The sequence below is a fragment of the Chionomys nivalis genome, chromosome 18 (assembly GCF_950005125.1).
Source record: "Chionomys nivalis chromosome 18, mChiNiv1.1, whole genome shotgun sequence".
Taxonomy (NCBI): domain Eukaryota; kingdom Metazoa; phylum Chordata; class Mammalia; order Rodentia; family Cricetidae; genus Chionomys; species Chionomys nivalis.
In genome coordinates this window covers 55,746,951-55,772,225 of record NC_080103.1, presented here as the reverse complement: position 1 = coordinate 55,772,225, position 25,275 = coordinate 55,746,951, and the positions used below count along the sequence as shown (strand labels likewise).

The 25,275-nt window shown below is 41.5% G+C and overlaps 1 protein-coding gene across 20 annotated transcripts in view; it reads left to right on the top strand.

Annotated features, from left to right (window-relative positions):
- Positions 1–5,008, top strand: part of Adgrl2 (adhesion G protein-coupled receptor L2) — a 614,888-nt gene extending 609,880 nt beyond the window's left edge. For 13 of the 20 annotated variants that reach the window (XM_057793300.1, XM_057793301.1, XM_057793299.1 and 10 more), the window contains one exon: positions 2,984–5,008. In XM_057793300.1, coding sequence (XP_057649283.1) covers positions 2,984–3,738 — 755 coding nt within the window. In that variant the 3' untranslated portion in view covers positions 3,739–5,008. Of the gene's footprint in view, positions 1–392; positions 686–2,211; positions 2,251–2,983 lie in introns of those variants that run through there. The other 7 variants (XM_057793314.1, XM_057793313.1, XM_057793315.1 and 4 more) reach the window with 3 other exon arrangements.
- The last annotated feature ends 20,267 nt before the right edge of the window (positions 5,009–25,275 follow it).

Sequence of the window (25,275 nt, the reverse complement as noted above, 5' to 3'; positions counted from 1 at the left end):
GCATCACCAATAGAATCAAACTATAGTATAGTGCAGCTTTATGTTGTTTCCTTTTTTCATAAGGAACTTTGGGGACCCAGAGGCTATGAAGTCAGTCTGTGCCCATGGCTTTTATTTGAGGGAGGGGGGTGGTGTTTCACTAACTTGTCCTGTTGGCTATATTTACTAGCTAATTTAAAACGTATTCAATAGTATTTTTTTATGCTTTTGGTAAATTTTAACATGGTTAAAACTAGCATATAATACTTGTGAATAACGATTTCAATTAAATTAAACGCAGAACTTTGTTCCGGTCTGTCTGTTGTTTTTGTTCTTGCGATTCCTTTTTAAGGTAACTGCAGCTTCTCTTTTCATTCTCTTGTTCTCTTACTTTTCCTTACGCTCTCCTCTAGCAACCTACAGAGAGACAAGTATGGGAGTCAAACTTAACTTTGCCTATCAAATGTAAATTTTTTCAGCATGATTTTTAACGGGCACAATTAAAACATACCTAGCAGTCATGAAGTAGACTCAGCGGGCAAGTGGTTCACAATTTGCAACTAAAATGTTACCAAATTCCAACTGTGCATCTCTGTATACTGGCTTTCATTAGTCTGAGAGGTCTGTAGCAAATGCTGTCCATACTGAAGTCTGTGCGATGCTGAAATAATTTGCTCTCAAAAGCCTGAAGTACTGTCAGCCCAAATGTTTAATAATTGACTTATCATTTCTGCATTCCCACAGTAATCTTGCTACAGGCTATGCAAAAAAAAAAAAAAAAAAAAAAAAGTCTTCAAGTGAATTGCCTGAACATGGGCAGAAAAAGATGCCTCTTCAAAACCAGAGAGGTCTTAAATCTGCAGTATATCATAGAAAACACCTTTGGAATTATACCCAGAATATATTATTTTGTACTTAGGAAGCAACAATAGAAAAGGAAAAAAAAAAGTGAAAAGATTGACTTTCATTGCAGAGGAAATAAGCGCTAGCCCCTTCGCCGTGTGCCAACTTAAAAGTTGTTGCCTACCAATAATCTTCAGCAAGAGTGTGGCACATATGCACTGATTTGACGAACCCCAATCAAGTACACAAAAGAAAGCCTTATCGATAGCAATCGCAACTTCATTTTCTTAGCACACAGAGTGTGATACAAATGGAATTGACAGTTTTCCTAATGCGGAAATTATTTCAGTCTTTATAAAAAAAAATGAATAACAGGCGTAAGCACTCCTCAGTGCTCGCACGTGGGCTAACGCTGACTTCCCTATTGACTGTCAATTCTTGGTCATGATGTTTGTACCATGCAGGGGCATTTTTATTTTGAAGAATAATGGGTTTTCTGAGGTATCTGCAGCTTTAAGAGTGCAGTGAGCACAAAAAAGAGAGCATTCCTCCTCTTTTTTTCAAAGATGAGAATTTTCCTGGACTTCTCCAAGCCTTGCATACAATGCAGCAGCTTCACAGTGGCCAGTTTCATCTCAGTAACACCATGCCATTCTTTTGTTGGTTTTTTTTTTTTTAATTTTCTTTTCAGACCTCTCTGTAGACTGGTGACTCCCCACCCCTTTAGGATTTTGAGGTTGAAGAACCTAATTTCCCATCGTGTAGACTATTTAATTTTCTCTGACTTTTTCCCATTGCTTGACAATCACTGTAATGTCTTAGTTTACATGTTTATGTGTCTGTTGGAAATCTAACTCTGATTCAAATACGAGCATGTTCCCATTGTTTCCTTTCCTCCTGAATCTCTCTTCATGTCACAAGTAGATTTATCCAATCTCTCATTCTTTGAGAAATTAAAAAATATATATGTATTAGCTAAGATTGACACCTTCTCCCATCCCATAGTTAATATCTATTCTTGGTTTAATTTCTGTGACCCATACTTAGGCAACCTCTAACCTTTCTGCATTTGACGTCCATACCCATGGTGTCTCTGGGCCAGTCTCGTACAGTAGTCTCTGCTGGTTCACTTGGTACCGTCACTGTGACTGATGCAGTCTGCAGGGCTGCAGGCCAACTTTGACTTTCAGAAGCCCAAGGCCATTGTGATTAGACATATGAAGTAGCAAGCACAATTCAAAATAACAAAAAGTTTTCCTCAATGAAAAGTGGAGGCTGCTTTGCTGGGAATCTAATTTGTTGAACCCTTGCTCTGACTAAGTTGCTGAGAAGCTTAGAAGTTCTTCATCATGTTACAATAAAATCATTTTACTTTCTTTTATATATCAGCTACTCTTAGGCCAGATAGCCTGAGCAGACAGACATAATGTGAGTTGTCCGGAGTGAGTCATCCCACCTGCTGTCTGTCGTGTTGTTGGATGGTGCTTGTGGACCCTGGTCCTGTCAGTGTGAAAGATGCCTGACTCTGTTCCCCATGAATTCCTTGTATCTGTCCATTTTTTCATACCTTTTTTGTTGCTGTTGTTGTTTTGTTTTGTTTAAACTCATCTCCAGAAAAAGGAAATGTTAGAACGTTGTTTAAAAGTTGCTTGCCAGTTATGTGGGCTTTTGTTGTACATTGCTTTTTTTAGTTTCTGTATGTGACTTTTTTATTCCTTTTTAATTTAGTGTTGTTTAGGACAAATTCTGTTGATTTTTATTTTATGAACCATGGTCTTGTACTTTAAAATGTAAACGTCACTAATGAATTGCTTTGCATTAACTATGCAAGGGCATGGAGTGAAGTCTTGTTTGTAAACATGTCGAAATTGGACCAAAACCTGATTGATGAACTACTGTGCCCCCCAAATTGATAAAGTAATATTCTGTATGCCATTTTCCCTCCCTGGAAAACAGTATCATTTTTTGACACTTCTTCCTGTTATCTAAGGGTTGCAACTGTTTACCGTTGGGAATGCGGGAAAGCCTGGCACTCTTCAAGTGTTAGGTTTCAAATTCAACTTTGTCCTGAACGACATTAAAACTTTTTGTATATGAAAAGTACGGTTTCTTCAGGAAGGGACAGAGGCAGTAACGATAACCCCACACTTTTCTGTTGCAGGACATTCACTGAACAATGCCAGGGACACAAGTGCCATGGATACTCTACCGCTAAATGGTAACTTCAACAACAGCTACTCACTGCGCAAGGGGGACTACCACGACGGGGTGCAGGTCGTGGATTGTGGACTAAGTCTGAATGACACCGCGTTCGAGAAAATGATCATTTCAGAGTTAGTGCATAACAACCTCCGGGGCGGCAACAAAGCCCACAACCTGGAGCTCAAGCTCCCGGTTAAACCCGTGATCGGCGGCAGCAGCAGTGAAGATGACGCGATTGTGGCTGACGCCTCATCTTTGATGCATGGTGACAACCCAGCGCTGGAGTTCCGCCACAAGGAACTGGAGGCACCTCTCATCCCTCAGCGGACTCACTCGCTTCTGTACCAACCCCAGAAGAAAGTGAAACCGGAGGCCACCGACAGCTATGTCTCCCAGCTGACGGCCGAGGCTGACGACCACCTCCAGTCCCCCAACAGAGACTCTCTATACACGAGCATGCCCAACCTAAGAGACTCTCCCTACCCGGAGAGCAGCCCTGACATGGCAGAGGACCTGTCTCCCTCCAGGAGGAGTGAGAACGAGGATATTTACTATAAAAGCATGCCAAATCTTGGAGCTGGCCGCCAGCTCCAGATGTGCTACCAGATCAGCAGAGGCAATAGTGATGGTTACATCATCCCCATTAACAAAGAAGGGTGCATCCCAGAGGGGGACGTCAGGGAAGGACAGATGCAGCTGGTAACGAGTCTTTAATAGTACAGCTATTCCTAGGGCCACACACAAGTATTAATTGCTAAAGACGCTGCCAGCGGCCCCTGCAGCCCCCTCCAGCTCAGCCTGAAGAGTCGGCTCTGATGACCTGTGGTTCTCCACTGTAGGAAGACAAAATAGACTGAACCTTGTAGTTCTGTGAATTTTTATAAAACATACAAAAACTTTGTATATACACAGAGTATACTAAATTGAATTATTTGTTACAAAGAAAAAGAGATGCCAACCAGGTATTTTACGTTTCTGCTGCTGTGTAGAGAGATTGTGAAACAAACGAGAGACCCTTCCAGCCATGTCACTTGCGGCAGTTGGTGAACTAAGTCTGTAAATAGGGCCGCACCGTTTTTTTTGTAGGCCTGCATTGTATTATATACAAGACGTAGGCTTTAAGATCCTGTGGGACAAATTGACTGTATCTTACTTTTCCTGACAAGACTTGGAAAAGCAGGAGAGAGATTCTGCACCCGTTTGCACTTCCCTGCAAACCTTTTACATTAAGGCAACAATTGAAAACATGTTTAACCAGTAGCAATCAAGCCACAGGCCTTATTTCATGTTTCCTCAACTGTACAATGAACTATTCTCATGAAAAAAAAAAATGGCTAAAGAAATTATATTTTGTTCTATTGCTAGGGTAAAATAAATACATTTGTGCCCAACTAAGACATAATTGTCATTAAAATAATTTTCAAAGAGTTTGGAGAAAATATTGTGACGAGCTCTTGGTTGCACATGATAGGAAATGTCATTTCTTAAGCCCATCATGGTAAGTTGTACCCAGTTTGGCTTCTTTTCCACCCTAGACGGTGTTCCACTTTGACCAGTTAGTCCTTTTCTTACATTTAAATTTCTTATTGCCAAAAGAGTGTGTGTTATGGGGAGAAAACTCTCTGAAGTCAGTCCTGCCATGCCTTGCACAAATGTGGGGAAATCTGGAGGTCTTGGGTCATCCCTCTGTTTATTCTGGAACAGAGGGCGAAGGGGGCACTGGGCACTTCTCACAAACTTTCTAGTGAACAAAAGGTGCCTATTCTTTTTTAAAAAAATAAAAATAAAAAAATAAAACAAATATTACTCTTCCATATTCCTTCTGCCTATATTTAGTAATTAATTTATTTTATGGTAAAGTTCTAATGACATGTAAATTGTTCCAGCCAAACTCTGCTCTTCCTTCAAGCCCTTTGTGTAAACCTGTTAATAATGAGCCCATCACTAATATCCAGTGTAAAATTTAACACGGTTTGACAGTAAATAAATGTGAATTTTTTCAAGTAGTAGCGTGCACTTTGATGTATGTTAAGCAGTAGACTCGACCAAGGCGGTCCTTTTCAGTCCCATCTCACCTTCCCCTTAGGAGATCTCAGACTGCAACCCACAGTTACATGAACTTATGCAAGCAAGATTGCCTGCTTCTCCCTCTGCAACCAAAAGAATAGATTCATAGTATAATTATCTCTCATACAGACACAAAATGTTCAAGACGAGTTGCAGTGGGAACTAAAATTGTATAAGATAAATGAATTATAATCTTACCATTTAATTTGGGCAGAAAAATACAGGTGATTTTCTTTTCTTCAGTGGATTTCTCAGTAGTGGGGAAAGGGGCCGTTCTGAAGCACACATTCCCCATTACAGGCCATGACAATAGGCTGCTCTGGGTGGCTGGTCTGTTATGAAGGGAAGTTCTTACTCCAAGTACAAATTCTTACACGTGGCTCTCTACACAGATCTTTCTGGTTTCTGCCACAGTCGTCTTCCAAACTCTACCCAAGCGTGGGAGTCCCTCAGGTGCCTCTTAGTAAGACATCACTTTACCTGGACACAATTGGAATTTGAAAAGGGAAATGACTTTTTTTCTTTAAAATATTTATTCGATATGTTTATCTTTATTTTATGGGTGTGAGTGTTTTGTCTGCATGTATACCTGTACCACGTGTGCCTCATGCCCTCAGAGGCCGTAGAAGAGTATCAGATCCCCTGGACCTGTAGTTACAGACAGATATGGGTGTTAGGAGCCGAAACCGAGTCCTCTGTAGCCATCTCTCTAGCCTCAAGAGAAATAATTTAAAATTTATATCTCTTGGAGGGCAGAGTAAATTCTAAATAATGTTTGAAGAAGAGCCATACATCAGTATCCAAGAAGACATTGACTCTTTAGAAAGTTCAGTGACCCGTATCCACAGTATTCTGAGGAGTCCATTTGATTGATAGGCTAAATGCCCAGAGTTGATCGAACTTTTGTCTGAAGAGGATGTCATATGAGCAGGAATTGTCATTTCAGCCTTTTTGCATTTTTTTAGAATCTTAACCTCTGTGATATTGCAAAGTCCATACTTCATTGTATATAAGCTAGACAGCATCAGCCTAATTCAGACATGAATTTTTAAAATCTGTAGAGCAGGAAAGGCTGTGTTGACTGTTAAGTCCCTTCTGTATTTCTTTCCTGTCAGTTCTCAGAACTCTGAAATGATGGGGGCAAGTATTTGGGCTCTAAATGCTTAGTGGTCTCCATAAAAATCATTTTTTTCACTAGTGTTTACCCCAAGCAATACCGTTTAGAAACTCATTCATCTTTGCTGCCAAAATAACTATTGTTTTTAAAATAAGCTAAAAAGGAATATGTATATGTAGCTTTTTAATCCCATATGGGATTCCTCCCAGAACAAAGTAATCTTTAAAGTTAAAATGATGAGTCTATTGGCAATTCCGTATAGGGGTATGAGTGTGTGTTACGGGGCTATGGGTAAATTTGTCTCTATGGGCACAAGTGTGTCAGAAGTTAATTTCCAGGTGTCATTCTCAATTCATCCTGTTTTTGAGAGTCTCTCCCTGAACCTGGAGCTCACCACTTTGGAGAGTCTGGCTAACAAGAGTTAACAGGATCTTCCTGTCTATCTCCAGCACTGTGGTTACCAGTATATATCACTATGTTCTGCAATCCAAATTCAAGTCCTCATGCTTGTGAAGCAATCACTTTGACCACTGAGCCATAACTTCAGCACCTGGCTTTTTAATTTTTTTTCAAAGTTCTGATGGATCTGTTATTTGTCAGCTTGCTTTGGGTCTGCCCAAACTACTCCTCAATACACAGTTCTTGCATCCCTGGCTCTTGGTCTTGAGGAGCTTAGAAAGTCGCTTTACTCTCTCTCCTCCTGGGGACAGCTCCTCTCTTGGTCTGGTAATAAGAATTCTGTTGTCCCTTATCTTAGATGTGCTTGATACAAGTTCATCTAGAGTCACCCTTTCTTTCTTTCTTTTTTTTTTTAAAGCCAAGTCTCGTTCTCTTTCTAAACTGGGTTTATATATCTCTGTGTTCATATTCATCTTGTATGCCTTTGTAGTCAGTTATATGGAAACTGATAAAAGTTAGTTAAATGTAATGCCAGTTCCAACTCATCCACGTTCATTAGAGGCAGCACGGTAGCCAGTAAAGACAGGGATTGTTTGGCAGGGAATCATCATTGCAATCTGCCCCCCCCCAGACAAGAAATGGATAAATCCCTTGCCTGTTCTCAAAAAAAAAACTTGGTGTGCCCTTGTTCTGTGGGTATGTTCAAGATGTTCTGTGGACTCAGACGAGTAGGCCAGTGTGTGATGTCTGTTTTCCTCAACTCAGGTTTGAAACTGAACTTTACTTGGCTCTCATGGGGTGGGAGGGGTCCAAATATTTGAACTCTAAAATGTTTATTTATTACAATCTTTCTAAGTAAAAACAAAAAAAAAAAACAAAAAACAACAACAAAAAAAAAAACCTTGAAAGGAGACATCCCAGTTGGATTTCTGAAATGAAGCCAGATTTTCTTATTTCATGAACCTGAAGTTTTCTCCAAGGGTGGTCCCCCACCACATTTCAAAGGAAAAGAGTTCCAGTTCCAGGTCATCCCCTTTCCTTCAGACAGCTGCATTAAATCTCCAGTTCAGTAGGAAAAGTTGACTGGCAAGTTGAAAGTAAATGAGACTCGCTTCCCAGTATAGTAAAATTGAGATGATTAAGGTGAGACTGTCTACCAGGTGCTTCCTGCTCATTGGCAACCTTAGCGAGCTTAAGCACTAAAGGTCAGGTGACTGGGAGAAAATTGAGATCAGTCATGATGTTCTCAGATTGAATCTCCTAAGGATCATTGGCAAGGCTAGCTCAGACCACCAAGTGGGAAAGTGTATCTGCGAAGGCTAGAGCATCTTCATGCAACATGTGCTTTGCACACGTTACTTGTGTCTTGTTGCAATGGCATTGAGCCTTAGTTAGCTGGCAGTCACCCAAGGTTCATCTGAAGGAACTGTAGTCACTGACCTGAGCTTGCAAGTCCAGAGGAGCATCTTCCTGTCAAAAACAAAAGCAAACAATAACAATAACTTTGAAGTTCACAGGTAATTAACTAGGCCAATTAAATATGCTGTATTTTCCTATAGATGTCCCCTCATCTAAAATAAGGCTTCTCTAGCATCCTCCTCCCTCTCCTGATGGCATTCATGCTGTTTCACAGAGTCCTGAGAGGCAGGCTTGATTTTGTTTCTAGGTGAGGTTTTTGTGAATAGGTTATGAAATGTCATTATGTATACTGGCTTTAGTGTTACAGATGAGTGTCTGAAGTCAGCTAGCAAGTAGGGAATGCAGCACAGGTAAGCTTACTATGGTGTTCATATGCTGTAGTAAACACACATGCATGAACACAAATGCACACACTCACATGCACATATACACGCACACACATGCATTATTGAAGCTGAAGAGCAAAGATATTGTGGAAATGTTCAAAAGGCGTCACTATCCTTAAGCAAGCCAGAGCTGTGAGCCTAAGAGACCAATGATGAACGATCAATCTATGTAGTTTTCCACAAGCATTTTTAAATCATGAGTCAGAATTCAGCTTCTTAAGAGAGCATTTTAGCATCCCCAGCCACATGGCTTTCTCATCTGACTTTATTAGGCAAAAAAGACTGACTTTTTGCTGCTTTCTTGAAAGGGCTGACAGCGACGTCATAGAACTAACAGGAGCAATAATGACAGGTGTCAGAGGGTATTGATCAGAATAAAGAGGCATTGGTGTTTTGTGATGAAGTATCAATCATAATAACTAGGCTTGGCTACACTAAGTCATTTTAACCTGTAATAAGTGAGAAAGAGGGGGGGGGGTGATGGCTGTCTAATTTTTGAAAAATAGACTAAATCATTTTGTCACATTCACTGTTTGCATAGTAAAACAGGAACACATTTGCCACCACGTACCTTTTAATAGTCACCAAGAGCGCTGGGGGCTCCATCCTAAGCACTGTTCTTATTTCACTTAATCCACAGTCCTCTGAGGGGAGTTTTCATCTTCGCGTCTTGGCTTTCAGTCAGAATGCTGTTTCTGTTGCTTTTAATCTACCCAATGAGACAGAAAAGAAAATGAATTGGAGACAGATTCTGAGGTACAAAGTCCTGGAAATTTACTCAGAAAAAAGAAAGAAAGAGAGAGAGAGAGAGAGACAGAGAGACAGAGAGAGAGACAGAGAGAGAGAGAGAGAGAGAGAGAGAGAGAGAGAGAGAGAGAGAGAGAAGACAAGCAAGCAAAAACAAAAGCAAACAAAAAAGATTTCCCAGAAGTGGAAGGCAAACATATGATGCTGGCCTTCTTGGTTATTCGTTTATTCCTTTGGTTATAACCTAAACAAAAAGTTCACCAGGAAGAAGTTGTAATGGAGGGAAAATATCAAGATTTGATTCACAGCATCCAATTTTTAGTCCTCACCTTACTCATAAAATAATACTGTTTAGCCAGTTTGCAGTGGAGCCAAAACTCTCTCTCTCTCTCTTTCTCTCTCTCTCTCTCTCTCTCACACACACACACACACATGCACGCGCGCGTACACACACACACATCTGAAATATTTAAGTATTTTTTATTTCCCTGTAGAACTGAGTGAGAAAAAGAAAACCAACCAAACAAAACAAATGCCAAAAGCTGTGTAAAAATAGAAAATCAGGGTAGCTCAGTTTCCTGTACTCTTTCAGCATGTTACTTAAAAATTTCAAGTGTGTTTCAGCATTTAGGGTTTTCAAACATTTTCACTGTCTGAACAGAGACATAAAATTTTGCCCCAAACAAATGAAATTTTCACTAAAATAAGGTATTTTTCAGGGCCCTGTCCTGTGGCCCTTTGTGACACTTCTATCCCCTGCTGGGATATAGGCCAGTGGCTGTCACAGGGTTATACCATAGACCCTTTCCCTTTGTGATCCTTGTAGTAATTCCCACAGTTGCTCTCAAGTCTTGAAGGTGGTACCCTTGTGGGTAGGTACGGAACTTAGATCTGTGCTTACTTAAGCTCTGCTGACTTCTGCGTTGCCAATAGGATGACCCTACCAAACACCCATCCCAAGTCAGTCTTCAACGAGGTCTCACACACCTTGTATAGTTGTTCTCTGCTACTTCAGAAGGAAGGGTCCAGCAGCAGCAGACGATTTACTTCCTGGACTTTAACCCAAGGCAGGCAGGAGGTTCTGGCCAGTGCCCCTACCTGCTGGATGGACGATTGATTCCATTAGTCTCTGTCCCCATTCCTGCTACCTCCCTCCCTTCCATTTTTCTCATCTAAACCTTTCCAAATGTTTGGTTTTTTCTTTTGTCTCCTGATTTTTTTTATTACTTTACTTTTATTCAATTTTGGTTAATGGCATACTTTTTATATATCATTATGATTTATCCTTTCTTGCTCATGTATAAGTATTTTTCCTGCCTTTGTTATTTTCTGCCTCTGTGTTCTCCTGGCTTCATAATATTTTTAATTTTTTTCAGAAATCTTATACATTAGCCAGGCAGCTCATTTCTGTAATCCCAGTGCCAAGGAGGCTGAGACAAGGGACTGGGATTCAAGAGCAGCCTGAACTGTATTAGACACTTGTCCAAAAAATAAAAAACAAAAGCAGATTTTTTAAGTCTCTATTAATATGTAAGACTGCTTATATTAAATTTCTCTTAGTTCTACTCTTTAAAAAACGTTTACCTTCTCCCTCCCTTCTTTCTCATCTTCTATTGCAACTGCCATTTTACCCTGAAGCAATCCAAGTGCCGGGTCAGGAAAGGGCACCTTAAAGTTTAGAAGCCATGTAGACTACAGGGGAATTCCAGGGTGAAAAGACCAAGGGGAAAGGTTGCCCCAGCTGGGTTCCTCCCCAGGTGCAGTGTCTCCTTGTGACAGACAAAGTGGCATCTTTATGATTCTTCCACCTTCCAGTCATCTTTCCCTCATCTGATGCAACTTTTGAAGTGTCCATCTTGTCCCTATATGGATCCTTTCAGAGGCATCACCTGTGACGTGGGAAGGTCATTTGTCTATCTGTTGATTTCATTGGTTAATAAAGAAACTGCCTTGGCCATTTTGATAGACCAGCCCTTAGGTAGGTGGAATAGACAGAACAGAATGCTGGGAAGAAGGGAAGTGAGCCAGACGCCATGCCTCTCCTCTCCAGGGCAGATGCGATGAAGCTCCGGCCCAAGATGGACGCAGGTCAGACATGCTGAATATTTCCCGGTAAGACACCACCTCATGGTACTCTACAGATTATTAGAAATGGGTTAGTCAAGATGTGAGAATTAGCCAAGAAGAGGCTAGATGTAATGGGCCAGGCAGTGTTTAAAAAAATACAATTTGTGTCTTGTTATTTTGGGGCATAAGCTAGTGGCTTATTTCTACTATACTTCAAGGAATATTTATTTTAATTATTTTAATAAGTTCATGTAGAACTTAGTAAACCATGGAAGTTCTAACAACAAGCACAACTGACTAGTGACCCTGGTGCCACGTCATGAACTGGCATTCATGATTTCTTTTCAATTCTGACTCAGTCAAAAGAGAAAATGGATGTGCTACGTGTTGCTTTTATTCGGGCATTTACCACCAGTTTGGGGCTCTAAAATGAACCTATACCCAAAAGTTTCGGCCCTGCAGAAATGCACTATTTGGTTCCCTACTCAATGCAAGGGCTTTTGCTGAGGGAGTTAATTTAACCATGTAAATCATACCCTCATAGTTGATTATCTATAATAATAATAATAATACAATAATAACAGCATCTACCATTTATCACATGGCTTAACATACATGAAGACTAAACAGCAAACCGTTGAATATCTACCCATTTCTTACATATTTACCGGATTTTAGTGTTCATTTATATGCTAAGATATTCGTGTCAATCACTTAATGAAATGGAGGTATTAGGGTCTGTGCAGTTTGGGATCCTCACAGACATGGACTTAAGCCTCTTCTCTCTTACTTAACCTCTCCTAAATTGTTTCCTCCTCCGGAAAATTGGAATCAGCCTACCTTGCCCAGGGATGGCCTGGGGATTAGCGGTAATATATGTAAAGAGCCTAAGCACCATCCGCCACCAGATAGGAGGCAGTCAGTTGATAGCAGGGTCTTTCATTAGGAAGATATTGTAAGCAGCATAAATACCTCATGACTTCAAGTTTGAGAGAAATAATCAGTCATCAAGACTTCAGTTGGATGGCATTATCTTTCTCCAGCCATGTGGCTAGGCACTCTTCTCAGGAGCATCCTATGAGCAACATTCCTGGAGCCACCAGGCTGTGACCTGTGAGGAATGCCTTTCCTGATGTGGCCCAGTGGAGTCCTCAGCTCTGTGCCACAGTGTGTGTTATGGGAAAAAAGGGAAGGATGCCTCTGCAGCTCCTGTAAGGCAAAATTTAGCTAATTAAAAAAAAAAAGACATGCATGCCCGCGTTCACCTCCATCCACATTGTCTCTTCTTTTACCTTCTCATCTTTCCTGCAAACCTGTAGACAGGGCCCAGATTGCAGTTGTTCACTTCCTTTCTCTCTGGAATTAGCATTATTGAGTGAGTACTACCAGGCTGGTAGCACAGAATAAAGGAAGCCTTACCCTGCCCAAGTTACAGGAATGAATATTTACTTGGCACCTAGTCTTGCCTAACTTCATTATGGAGAACACTGTCTCACTTGTTTTTAAAAATTCTAATTCTTGTACCAAGTCCATAGAAGACACTATTTGCATTTTATAAGTGAAAAATACGCTTACTAAGAAGGAATGACTTGAAGAAGTTGAAAACATGAGTCAACAGAAAGTCTGAGAACTTTATTACTAAGCAATTGGTATGTCCAGAAACAGGAACAAAAAGTGTTTGTGGGTTTAGACAGGGTCTCCCTATGCAGCCCAGCCTGAGATCGAATTCTTGATCTTCCTGTCTTGGTCTTTCCTGTGCTAAGGAGAAGCACCTGTTTTTGAGGATATTTACAGCCCAGTAACACGCAGCCTCTACCAATTGTGAGAAAATAAGGGAGAGAGTAGATGACTGATAAGAATCCCCAAAAAAGGTTTATTGAGGAGACAATGGTGGATGTGGGTTTTTGAAGATATATAGGAGGTTGCTGGATGAAATCCCTACTGCAGAGTAGTGCCTTAGGTAGATGGAAGAGTACATGACGAGCAGCCAGAGAGGATAAGACACGGGATGATTTTCAAGGAAAAGCCACTGTGGAATGGAAGTCTGGGAGAAGGGTTGGGACATCCTGAAAGGGTGCTCCAGTTCTCTCAGACCGTAGAGATGGGAACTTCTACATCATGCCCAGGTTACAACAACGACGGAGAAGGTTAGTGTTGAGCGAGCTCCCTCAAGCCAGTTTCATCATGGCAAACAAAGGACACAGCTGGGGAAGGGAGCCTGGCTCAGGAAGGAGAGTGGCAGACAGCAGGATCAAAATGAAGAGAAGATAGAGGTGAGCTTCTTGCCTTATTAGCATGTCTTTATTTAGTACTGACTCATTCAAGGAAATGCCCTTCCTTGTTTATTGCTAATGACAGATTCCAATTAAAAAGGCAGTGAGCAAGTTACTTCCCCAGCACTGTAATGAAATTCCTGAGAAAATTATTTTAGGGGAGAGAGATTTGTTTCAGCCCACGGTCCAGGAGGGTTTCAGAGCATCCTGCAAGGAAGAGTGTGGCAGGCCCTACCAGCTCCCATCACAACAGCTGACAGGAAGACTCAGTAGATGTCTTCACAGGCTGGCCACTCCTTCCTCCCATCATGCTGTCAAGGAGACTCAGCCCATATGGTGTAGCTACTCACAACTATACAGTGCTCTCTGGGAGCACCACCCCCCCACCCACAGACATACCCAGAATGCCTAGAGTCTCTTAGTTCTCAATCCAACCAAGTTAATAAAATAAAGGACTATATTTAATACTTCCTCATTTTTCTCAAGATGAATATAAGTAGCTTCCATATCAAGAAACAAATACAGAACAACAAACGTCTTGTGTATTGTCTATTACAACCCGCGATACAGCCGTTCCTGACTTGTAACACTGTAGTTCATTCTTGCCTACATTTTAACCATGTATATGTAGATAGTGCCGTACAATACCTTGTACATAGTTTATCAGCGTTCCATTTGTGAAATTCACTCATGCAGGAGTGTGCAACTGTGGGTCCTGCCTTTTCTTTTCTGTGTAAAGCGTCACTGATGATATTAATGCGTATTACTTTTCTAACCTTGGATTCTTTTCTTCTTGCCCTTTTTAAAAATGGTCAACCCAGAACTTCACCAAGTTAGGCACTCAGTTTTCTACAAGAGAGCTGTAGAGTGGTAGCACTGGTTGTCTTGTCCAATGTCATCTTACTTGAAAGCCTAAAAGGCAATGATGTGAGGTTTAATTAGTCTCTAGACAAGAACTGCAATACTTAATAAATTAATCAAATATTTTCTATGTTTATGGAAAAGCTGTAGCTTCCAAGAGCCCAATAAGGAACAGAGCAGATTCCCAGGAGTGCTAATGAACGTTCCAGACATGCAGAAGTCCAACAAATGCTAAAAACTAAAGCCGCTGGTACTCATGTAGAGTATAGCCGTGCCAGCAGGTCCCCTATTCTCAGAACTTCACATGCAGGCTCATGCTTAGCTGTCTGGGGTGGGCAGACCATGGGAATGGTGCCACCCACAATGGGCTGGGCCCTCCTACATAAATAACCAATCAAGACCATTCCCCAAAGACACACCCAGGCCAATCTTGTCTAGGGAATCCCTTAACCAAGTCTCCCCTCTCAGGAAACTATAGACTGTACCAAGTTAACAGTTCAACTAACTTGGAAACTCTGAAAGTAACTGGTTTTTGTTTTGTTTGTTTGTTTTGATTTATTTTATTTATTATTATTTTTTTATTTTTTTGGAAAGTGCAAAAATCTGAGAGAGCGAAGTTTAGGTGAAGGAGCTGCCCGTTTGGATCAGTCATGGTTTGGGTTTCTATGTCCTGCTCTGTTTCAAGGTGACCCGGTGGTGTCTGTTGTTCATCATCACGAGCCTGTTCTCATTATATGCCTCCCTGATTACCGTTCTGCAGGTTGATTGGAACTGTATTCAAGACATTTGTACATCATAGTTCCTGGACACATCTATATGCTAGCAAATCAAGTATGATTTATCTCTGGGATTATTGGCTAGGGTCGACTTCTTCTTCTCAATGGCTGCTCTCTCTAGCTTATAATTTTAATTAGCTCCTTGTTCTCACTGAGAATGGGGATGGCTGTCACTCTGGCACTGAGTCTCAGCCTCTGCTGGAATGTGACTCTGAGTTCTGCATTCAGATTCCCTAATCAAGTTGGGATGGAGGATGAGGGGAGTAGTCAAACAAAAGTGGAGGCATCTGGGAAATAACTTTTCAGTTTAGGAGGTGAATTGCTGCTGGAAAAACTAGATTTGAAAATCCAGTCATATATCTCCACCGTGCCCAGTTCTGGCTGGAGATCACCCTTTCCAAGTGCTGTGACCCGGTGGGAAGGTGGTGCCACAACTGGAGAGTCCCTGGGTCACCTCCATCCATTCTGGAGGAGACGAGCCACAACTGCCATTGCTTGGTGACTGCAGCACTGTTGGCTTAGACTACAGGCCTAAGGCAGCAGAGGATGATGGGTAGACTCTGGTACTTCTGCCCGGAACTCCCAAGTGCTGGATGGCAGGTAGGCTCCTCCATGCCCCACTTATGTGGTACTCGGGATTGAGCATAGGGCTTCTACGTGCTAGACAAGCATTGTAGCAGCAGATTCCCAGCTCCGGCTCTGACTGTAGCAGCCTTTTCCACCTATGCTGCTTTGTCTTCTCCCATCTTGCTTCCTAAAGACATCAGATTTTCCTCTCATTTCGCTTTTATGCTGAGGGAGGTAGAGAACGGCTTCCTTGGAAACCCTATCATTTGGTTATAGCAAATGCCTGCGTATGAGGAAAGTTCAATTACTTCCTGAATATGTAAAATAATTGTAAGAAAAACCTGCTTTGAATTTCTGATTATGCTCTCTTTCCCCAAGATAATATTGTATTGTTTCTCAAAAGATCTAGTATCTTGAACAAGATAATTATATCTCTGCCGAAATGCAAGTAGAATTTCTCCTCTCTGAAAACCGAGAGGTGCCGATTTCAGAAAGATTTAGGTTCAAATTTAATCACTTTGTCTCTGAACTTCAAGTGAAATTTAATTATCCTGATCTTGACTTAGCACTGATGAACACACAAACAGTGCAAGTGAGAGCGGATAGGAAAGGCGAGTTTGCTGAAGAGAGAACAAAGAGCAGAGACAAAGTTGGGAAGATTTAAGACGCCATTTGTCTTTTTGGGTTTTTTTTCTTTTTTTATTTATTTATTAAAGATTTCTGCCTCCTCCCCGCCACTGCCTCCCATTTCCCTCCCCCAATCAAGTTCCCCTCCCTCATCAGCCCGAAGAGCAGTCAGGGTTCCCTGCCCTTTGGGAAGTCCAAGGACCTCCCATCTCCTTCCAGGTCTAGCAAGGTGAGCATCCAAACTGCCTAGACTCCCACAAAGCCAGTACGTGCAGTAGGATCAAAACCCCGTGCCATTGTTCTTGACTTCTCAGTAGTCCTCATTGTCTGTTATGTTCAGCGAGTCCAGTTTTATCCCATGCTTTTTCAGACCCAGTCCAGCTGGCCTTGTAAGACGCCATTTGTAGAGCAAGTCAAAGCTCCTTTCCTCCCTGAGAATGGCAGTGGGTACTGAATAATATCGATCAGCTGTAAATAAGAATGTTTATTAGTAGGAAGTTGGTACAATTTCAGTGTTCCTGGGCCGGTGTTGAACAGGACATTGCAAGGAAGATTCACTTTTGCAAAGCGAAAGTGTTTGAAAAGAAGTACAGTATCCCTGAGGCTTTTTATCACCCACTAACGCTTAGGGGCCTTTTTATTCTAGAATCTGGTTTGATCATCAGAGAAGCAGTATAAGTTTTGCCCTAAATGAACAGTGCGCACAAGGCAAAGATTTCCCTTGGAAAATTAATACTTCCTGTTTGCTGCATTAGTCAGGGGCCTCCAGAGAAGCAGAACCAATAGAGTCTCTCTCTCTCTCTCTGTGTGTGTGTGTGTGTGAGAGAGAGAGAGAGAGACAGAGACAGAGACAGAGACAGAGAGAGAGAAGCAGAGAGAGAGAGAGAGACAGAGCAGAGCGTGTGACAGTGTGTCTGCATGTCTCTGTGTGTGTGCGTGTCTGTGTGTATGAGAGTGTGTCTCCGTCTCTCTCTCTGTCTGTGTTTCTGTGTCTGTGTGTGTGTGACAGTGTGTCTGCGTGTCTTTCTGTGTGTGTGTGTCTGTGTGGTGAGAGAATGTATGTGTGTGAGTGTGTCTGCATCTCTCTCTCTGTGTCTGTGTGTGTGAGAGTGTGTGTGTGAGAGAGTGTGTCTGCATCTCTCTCTCTCTCTCTCTTTCTCTCTCTCTCTGTGTCTTGGGGTTGTTCATCAGGTTGGGGAAGTTGATGAGTCTGAAGTCTCTGGGACTCAGGAACAGTCAGTGCTCCTATCTATGCCCACAGGTTGTGAGGCCGAGAAGGTTGAAATGTGTTCTATTTAGACCTTCAAGTGGCAGGCTAAGAACTACCAAGTGATGGAGGGCAGTCATCTCTGTGTTCAAGTTCACAAATGTAAGTGTGAGCGTCTTCCAAAGACATCTTCCCAAATACAGCCATTGTGGCACATGCAAATCAACATGCTGACCATGGTTGTCACCGCCAAATCCTAAGAGTTTCCATGTCTGCATTCCACTGTAGGCATGTGCAAAGACTCCCCCACTGGCCTAGTTTGACTTTATGCTTAAAATATTACAAAGATTTGGACGTTTCACACCGGAATCATTAACGACCATGGTGGAGTGAACTGGACTGGGACATTAGGGTGAGGTGTCTGGAGAGCAAGACTCATAAGAAGAAGACCTCAAGTGAAACGGGCATCTCCATGCCCTTCCTCCTCCTTGTCACCTGCATTCAACAACTCACCAATTCAAGTCGACACCCTTTAAATGGAAAAAAGTAAAGGATCACCGGGCCCCTTAAGCAGCTATTATTTGAAAGACAGCTGCTAATGGAACAGGGTATTTTCCACTCACCCATCTTCAATCCACCCTGCCTCCACTTCCATCAAGCTGCCTTGGGCATGCACTGCATCATCTCCACCGTTCCTGCAGAAAGTCCCTCCATTCCCCATGCCAACATGGGCATTTAAAGGAGCTCCATGTACTGTCTTTCCCAAGGCTCTGCCTCCTCTTTTCCTTTGCCATCTCGTTTATGGGCAACATTTTCAAATCTACAGTCCTGACTTTCAGATCTCTCTGTAATCTGACCCTATAGCATCCGGAAGACTACACCAGACTGCCTTCCTTGCCCATCCCCCATTTCCCCAGCCTGCAGTCCAGATGCTGGGCTGGACATCTCATTCCAGGAATGCCTTTCCTAAGGCTTGTTTGTCTAAGCTGCCTGCTTCCTCTGAGGACTCTCAGACCTTTTTTCACCAAGATTTCTTAATGGCAGTTGTCAGTTTCGAGGATTTTGCCCCGGCGTAAATATGCATTTCTTAGTTAAGGCTTCAAATTCCACAGAACACAGCTCCTAACTTGGGGAGTTCTTTAGGTTTCTTTTCTCTTCAGTAAGCCCACATCTTTGCATGAGTTCTTGACATATGTTAATATACACAGTAAATATCTATATATACTGAATGAACAAAATTCTCTTCTGGCAGGTAAAACCTAGCTATCCTAACTTAAACTGTGCCACGTTCAATCAAAACTACACACACACACACACACACACACACACAAAGCAATATACTGGCAAGGTAGTAAAGTAAGTCAAAATTAAAGAAAAATATAAAATATCCAGAGCTAGATTAACCAAAATGTACAGAGAGTAAATCTTTCCGTTTTCATCAACGACTTGCACGGAACCTTGGAAGTGTGTGTGTATGTGTGTGTGTCATGGGGTAGTTTCTTGGGGTCTTACATTGTAGTTGAGGCTGTTCCCTAACTCATATAACCCAGCTGGCTCTCAAACTTGCTGCATTTTCCTGCCTCAGCATCCTAATTGCTCAGATGACAGGTTTGTGCTACCACCCTTTATTCAGACCCTGGAAAAATTTATCTGATGTCACCATAGCTGTCACCTTCCTCCTTCTGCTGCTTTTCTTCCTATTTTACTCTCTTGTTTAGTGAAAGGGATTCAGTCCATGTCCTCACTGATGCTCGGCAAATGTTCTATCACTCACTGAGCTAGTCCATGTCCTCAATGATGCTCGGCAAGTGTTCTATCGCTGACTGAATGAGCTAGTTGATATCCTCCCGTATGCTAGGCGAATGTTCTATCACTGACTGAGCTAGTCCATGTCCTCAGTGATGCCTGGCAAGTATTCTATCACTGACTGAGCTATAATCTCAGACTCAATATGTAAGCTGGTTTGTTTATTCTTGGGTCTTGAGGTACAAGAATCAGAAAACAGTTTCTGGAACTTCTCCTTGAAGATGATCTCAAAGAGAATCTCATACAGTTTTTACTTCAAATGCATACTGGGACAATCTTAAGTCTGTTAGTATTTTAAAGAGGGCCCCCTGGAACCAGAGTATACTTCAGCATTACAATGCCTACCTAGAATGCCTAAGATCTGAGTTCCATTCCCAACAAAACAAACAAAACAGTAATAACAAAAATCCATGGGCCAGTAAAAGAATCTACCTGTGCGCACGTATGAGCACGAGCACACACATGCACATGTGGGCGCAAGTGTGCACATGTGCACACATACAAGAAAAAAACACAGTGAAGTTTCCACTCCCTAAATATGTATATTCAAACCAGTTACATTATCCAGAAGGCCAGCATCGAATGTCTATGTCATGTGTTTTATGCATTTTTGGCATTCAATATCTATGCCTTGTGTTGTATGCATTCCTGAATACTAAACTTATACTCATTGTTATTTCCTTTTTAAATTTTATTCAGTTAAAAAAAAGAGAACAAATTGGTTGTATGATTTTTCCTGGGGAGATGTGAACAAAAGCCTATTCACATAAGAGAAATGATTACATCCACATCTACCTTGAAGAAACGATGAGTTTACTGGGGTCGTGTAGAGAAGCAGATGTGATGATGAGCTACTTTCCGGAGTTTGGGTGAATGAAGGACAAGTGTGCCACTGAGAAGCGTGGGTTAGGACCCATGGCAGCTGGCCTGTCTCCACTCCACAATTATTTGCCCTTTGCAGACTTCTCCAGAGAGGCCTGTTGATGAGTTTCCTGAGATTCCATAGTAACAGGTGCATCTCATTTCCCTCCTTGAAGAACCACTTCCATCTGGAGAAGATAGCTGCGTGACAACCCTTTATTTGAGATGACACATGTCTGTAATTTATACACTGTTCCTGGACACAACGCAGGAAAGTTCAGGCTTTGGTCTATCCTGGGCACTGCCCTTTCATGGGCCTCATCAGCTGGACACATCAAAGGTCCTAGGAGTGCCTAGTCTTGTTTCAGTACAGAAGAGGGCTGTCTCCAAGAACATACACTGGTTACTGGGATTCGAAGAGGAAACATTTTGTAGTAACCTTCCAACTAACTCAAGAGGTAACCTCTAGGAGGAGTAATGAAAGGGGCAGTGACAATCACACAGCCTATTGGCTAAATGAAAAGTACCACAAAGCCGTGACAAAGTAAGAAAAAGAAAGCAAACAGGCTTCTTTTCTCTCACACACTGTTAGTTCATGTTTAGAAGATGAGTAAAGTTCTAGAGATGAATGATGGTGAAGGTTTTGCACAATACTGTGAATTTTCTTAAGCCACCAAACCACACAATTAAACACAGCTAAGTACTTAAATTTCCCCTTGTGTTTATTTTACCACAATTTTAAAAAGAAGTTTGGGCATTTTTAGTTCTTTAGCATAAGATACCAATTATTTAATTTAAGCTCATTTTAACTTACAACGAATGTAAAATAGACCCAGAGAACAACTGAAATTAGCTTTGTTTGTTAGGGACACCATTGTTTTTATGAGAAGTGATTAACAGAAAAGAAAATGTCAAAGCTCTGTAAACATGTTGGGTTTTCAGTGGAGGGGAGAGAGTGTCACAGAAGAAGCAGCAAACAGAACAAAACCATGAGCATTCAAAGCTTAAACATAAAAATTAGGCTTCTTTTTCATAAGTTAAAAGTGTAAATAGAAAGGTCTGATATAGAAACATCATTTTCAAGTATAAGAGGCTTTCTGCAAACATAATTCAATTATAAAAAATGAAGAAATAAAAAGAAAGGAGGAAAAATAATGAAATAAACAATTTATAACAAAAATGGTCAAATACAGTTACTATATATTCATATAAATGTGCCTATGAAGATCTGGTTATTTAAAAATAACTCCAACAGCATAGCAGGATGGCTAACATTTCTGAGCTATTGCTTTTACAAAGCTCATCAGTAGCAACCCCTGCTTTGCTCTGTTTTAGCCTTCATGAGGTTATGTGAGAAACTTATAAACAAGTTCAGTGCAAGTACAGAGAGAATTAGATTGTCAAGACTACACAGCAACCTCAAAGAGGCTGGAGATTCTATAATCTGAGGCAACAATATGTTGAAGACTGTGAAAGTAGGCTTATTATGGTATCAAAGGCAACTAACTGGTTTCAATTTTGTAGAAGAAAGAAAAACAGGAAGTAGACATTGCAGGATGATTGACATTACTCTGGAGGTGTTTTGGTAAGATACCAATTTTGCAGTGGGTTATGAAAGGTGGTCTGAAATCTTTTTGTGTTCTATTTAAAACAGAAGAGATTTTTTTTTCCCTCGGGTGGTTCTGTTTTAGGGTGGAAGATCTGCTCCAAACCCTTCTCAAAGACCCCTTCAGAGCCAAGGTTCCAAGCCCAGACTTTATAAGAGCCAGCTTCACCAAAGCATGTTTAAAAAAGATTAAACTTTTTGATAAAAGTGGCTTTCATGCATTCAGTTGACATACTTTTCTAATGTTCATGGGGTCCGCTTACACATGGCACTTGATTTGTTACGAGATCAAGTGAATAAGGCAAGTTATTTGCTTCACCAGAAGAAGTCTCTCCGGGGTCTGAGAAGGGCGGTTATTCTCCTAGGGTTTGTGTGGAACGGATGAAATGTGGTAACATGTGAACTGTACAATACAAAGCAGGCAGAGGAGACACCACAGCAAATAAAGCCTCACACAGCAGAGGGTGCAGCTGAGAATTAGGGAAATAAAGAAATAACACAAACACATGCACACATGCATATATTAAATACTTGTGAAGATGTACAAATATTCAAAGATGCCCATCTTTTCATGTAATAGATAATAAACATAGCAACAATACTCATAGAGATAATTCTGGTTGTTTGTAGACAATTAAACCTTCAGTAATATTTTGCCACTGGGACAATAATAGCTCAGTCAATACAGTGCCTGCCACACAAATATGAGGATATGAGTTCAAATTGGCAGGAAGTGTCTTATGTGGTAACTTTCATCTATAATTCCATCACCAGAGGAAGGAGTCGCTCAGACCCATGTACCGTTGGGTCCAATGAAAGACATTGGCTCAAAATAAATAATTAAAAGATAAAGAATAAGAAGCAAAACCGCTGACTTGAAGTCTCACCTCCATATGAACATACATATGTGTACATGTACACCCACATGAACATACCCAGACAAACATGGGCACCACACACACACACACACAATGTTATGAAAAAGGAACTTTTATTCTCCATTTCCAAGAACCCTCGCTATGTCACAGAGTAGCTATGAGAAGTGAGGAGATACAGATTAACCAAAGGACCATCAAGGTGGAAGCCGATTACATGGGGAACATTAAGACACAGCTTTAAATCTCGACATTTCTTCTGGACCACAAAGCACAGATGTGTTATGATACTGTGTACGCTTCTCACTCTAGCAACCAGTGACTGCTGGAAGTGAAAACCTGTAGTCTGGAGACCTTGAAGAGGTTCAGATAATAAAAGAAGAGGGGAGGCAGAGGAGAATTCTTTGGGGAGATCATAGGAAAAGGATTTACAGGATGTAAATGGTAATTGTTTGTTCAGGAGGGAAAAAGACACTTTCTCTTATAAACTTAGGTTGGGGGGGGGGGCAGCAAGATGGCTAAGAGGATAATGGAGTTTATCCTGAAAGCCTATAGACCTATGTTAGATCCCCTGAACCCACACCAGATTGAGGAAACTGACTCTTAAAATTGACCTGTGAGCTCAACACATGTGCCAAAGCACACATGTTTCTATGCCCATCCACAATAATATTTTAAAAGAAGATCCAAATACGGTGTATTTGCCTGTAATGCAGCAATTTTGATATAGAGGCAAGAGGATCAAGAGTTGGATGTTATGCCAGCCTGGGTAAACGGGACTCTGTCTCACATGAATAAGTAAATGAAATGTTAAAATGTGGGATTGTACATTGCAAGCTGTATCCTCACAGAGTTTACCATAATGTCTGAAATCCACTGGCTGTCCTGGTCATTAACCTTTATAAGAGCTTAATTTGTTTATTCAGATTTTAAACATCCTGACAAAAACATGTGATGACTGCAAAATAACGAGAAGCACATTTTTGAATGTGTGGTGACATGACAAATATTCAAATCTGTATGAACAGTTCATCAAAAAGCCTAGTTCGGGCAGGTCAGTTAAAAGTCCCTCCTAGATCATTATGACCAAGTTGAAGAATTTTTGGCAATGTTTTGAGTCCAATCAAAAGTTAAAATGACAAAAATAATATTCACATAATATCCTTGCTTCATAACATCCAAGAAAGTTGAAGAAAAGGAGAAATTTGAGTATCAATCCTTTCAGCTCAGCAGGAGACGAACAGCCTATAGAGATGGGCCGTAAGAACAAAGCACAAAGCTTTCTCTCATTCCCTGGTCCAGTCATCCTGCTTCTCCTCAGAGTTCTGGTTTCTGCCCTTCCTCCTCCTCCTCCTCCTCCTCCTCCTCCTCCTCCTCCTCCTCCTCCACTAATCTCCTTCAATTTTACGCCCTTCATTCAGTTCCTGCTCTCCTTTATTCTAAAGACACCTTAATTTTCTTCTAATTGCCCACCTTTATGTTTTCTCTTCCCTGTGTGCAGCGTGTTTCCCCTGCATAGGTTTGCCAAATACCTTTCTCTACCTGGTCATCAAAGACCTCCTTCATTTTCTCTTCCTCTGCAAAACCCATCACAGCGTAGTGTGTGTGTGTGTGTGCTATTCTCCTTTATTCTGACTTGCTTATTGTTCCGTCTTCAAAAACCACAGATGCTGAATTCAAAACACAACATAATATCTATGGAGACTATGCTTAATGTTGCTCTGTTCTCGTCCAGACTGCATGGTTCTATTTGATCATAGTAATATCATGTGGTCTGCAATGCAGGCCTGTGGAAGGTGGAAGCTGACTATATTCAACTCGCCAGGAAAAGCAGAAACACAACACGATGGTGATCAACTCAAGATGAATTAAGTGTTGTAATGGGACTATCTTAGAGAATGGGTACCAGGAATCAGTCTGAGGCTTAAAGGCAAGATTTTGGCAGCATGTATTTGTGTTTCATGGTGTAGAGTGTGAATCCTGTGAATCATGAAGGTTCACCATGGGGGCCACCATCCCTTGGTAGGTTGCCCTGGGATGTAGACAGAAGCTAGCTAAGTGTGAACCTGTGAGAAACTCACAAGCAGCATCCTCCATGGTTTATGGTTCAAATCCCAGCTTCTGTTCCTGCCCTGACTTCCCTCAATGAAGCACTGTGACCTGGAAGTCCAAGCCCAATGAACCCTGAGCTCCCCGAGCTACAGGTGGTCATGGCATTTGTCGCAACAACAGGATGAAACGAGAATAGCGTTCATATCTCATCAGGGAGGTGGTGGGTGTCCCCTCATCCTGCTTCAGGCTGCTGTCCATTTCCAATGCTCTCCCTTCCGAGTCATTCGCTAATCATAGAGAGCACACTGTTCCACCAGCATGCCCCGTTTCCTCTAACTCTGCAAGTAAAGATAACACTCACTGCTTAATCACTTTTCTCTCAACAGGTAATGCTAATAAAACAGTGGGGAGAATGGCAGGATTTAGTGGGCCATTTTCAGTGTTCAGAGTCATGCAATAAGATCTTTGACATCCTATCACTGTATCATAGAGAGTAACTCAAGCGTGCCCCAGGCATCCTCAGTCCTCACCTAGGAAT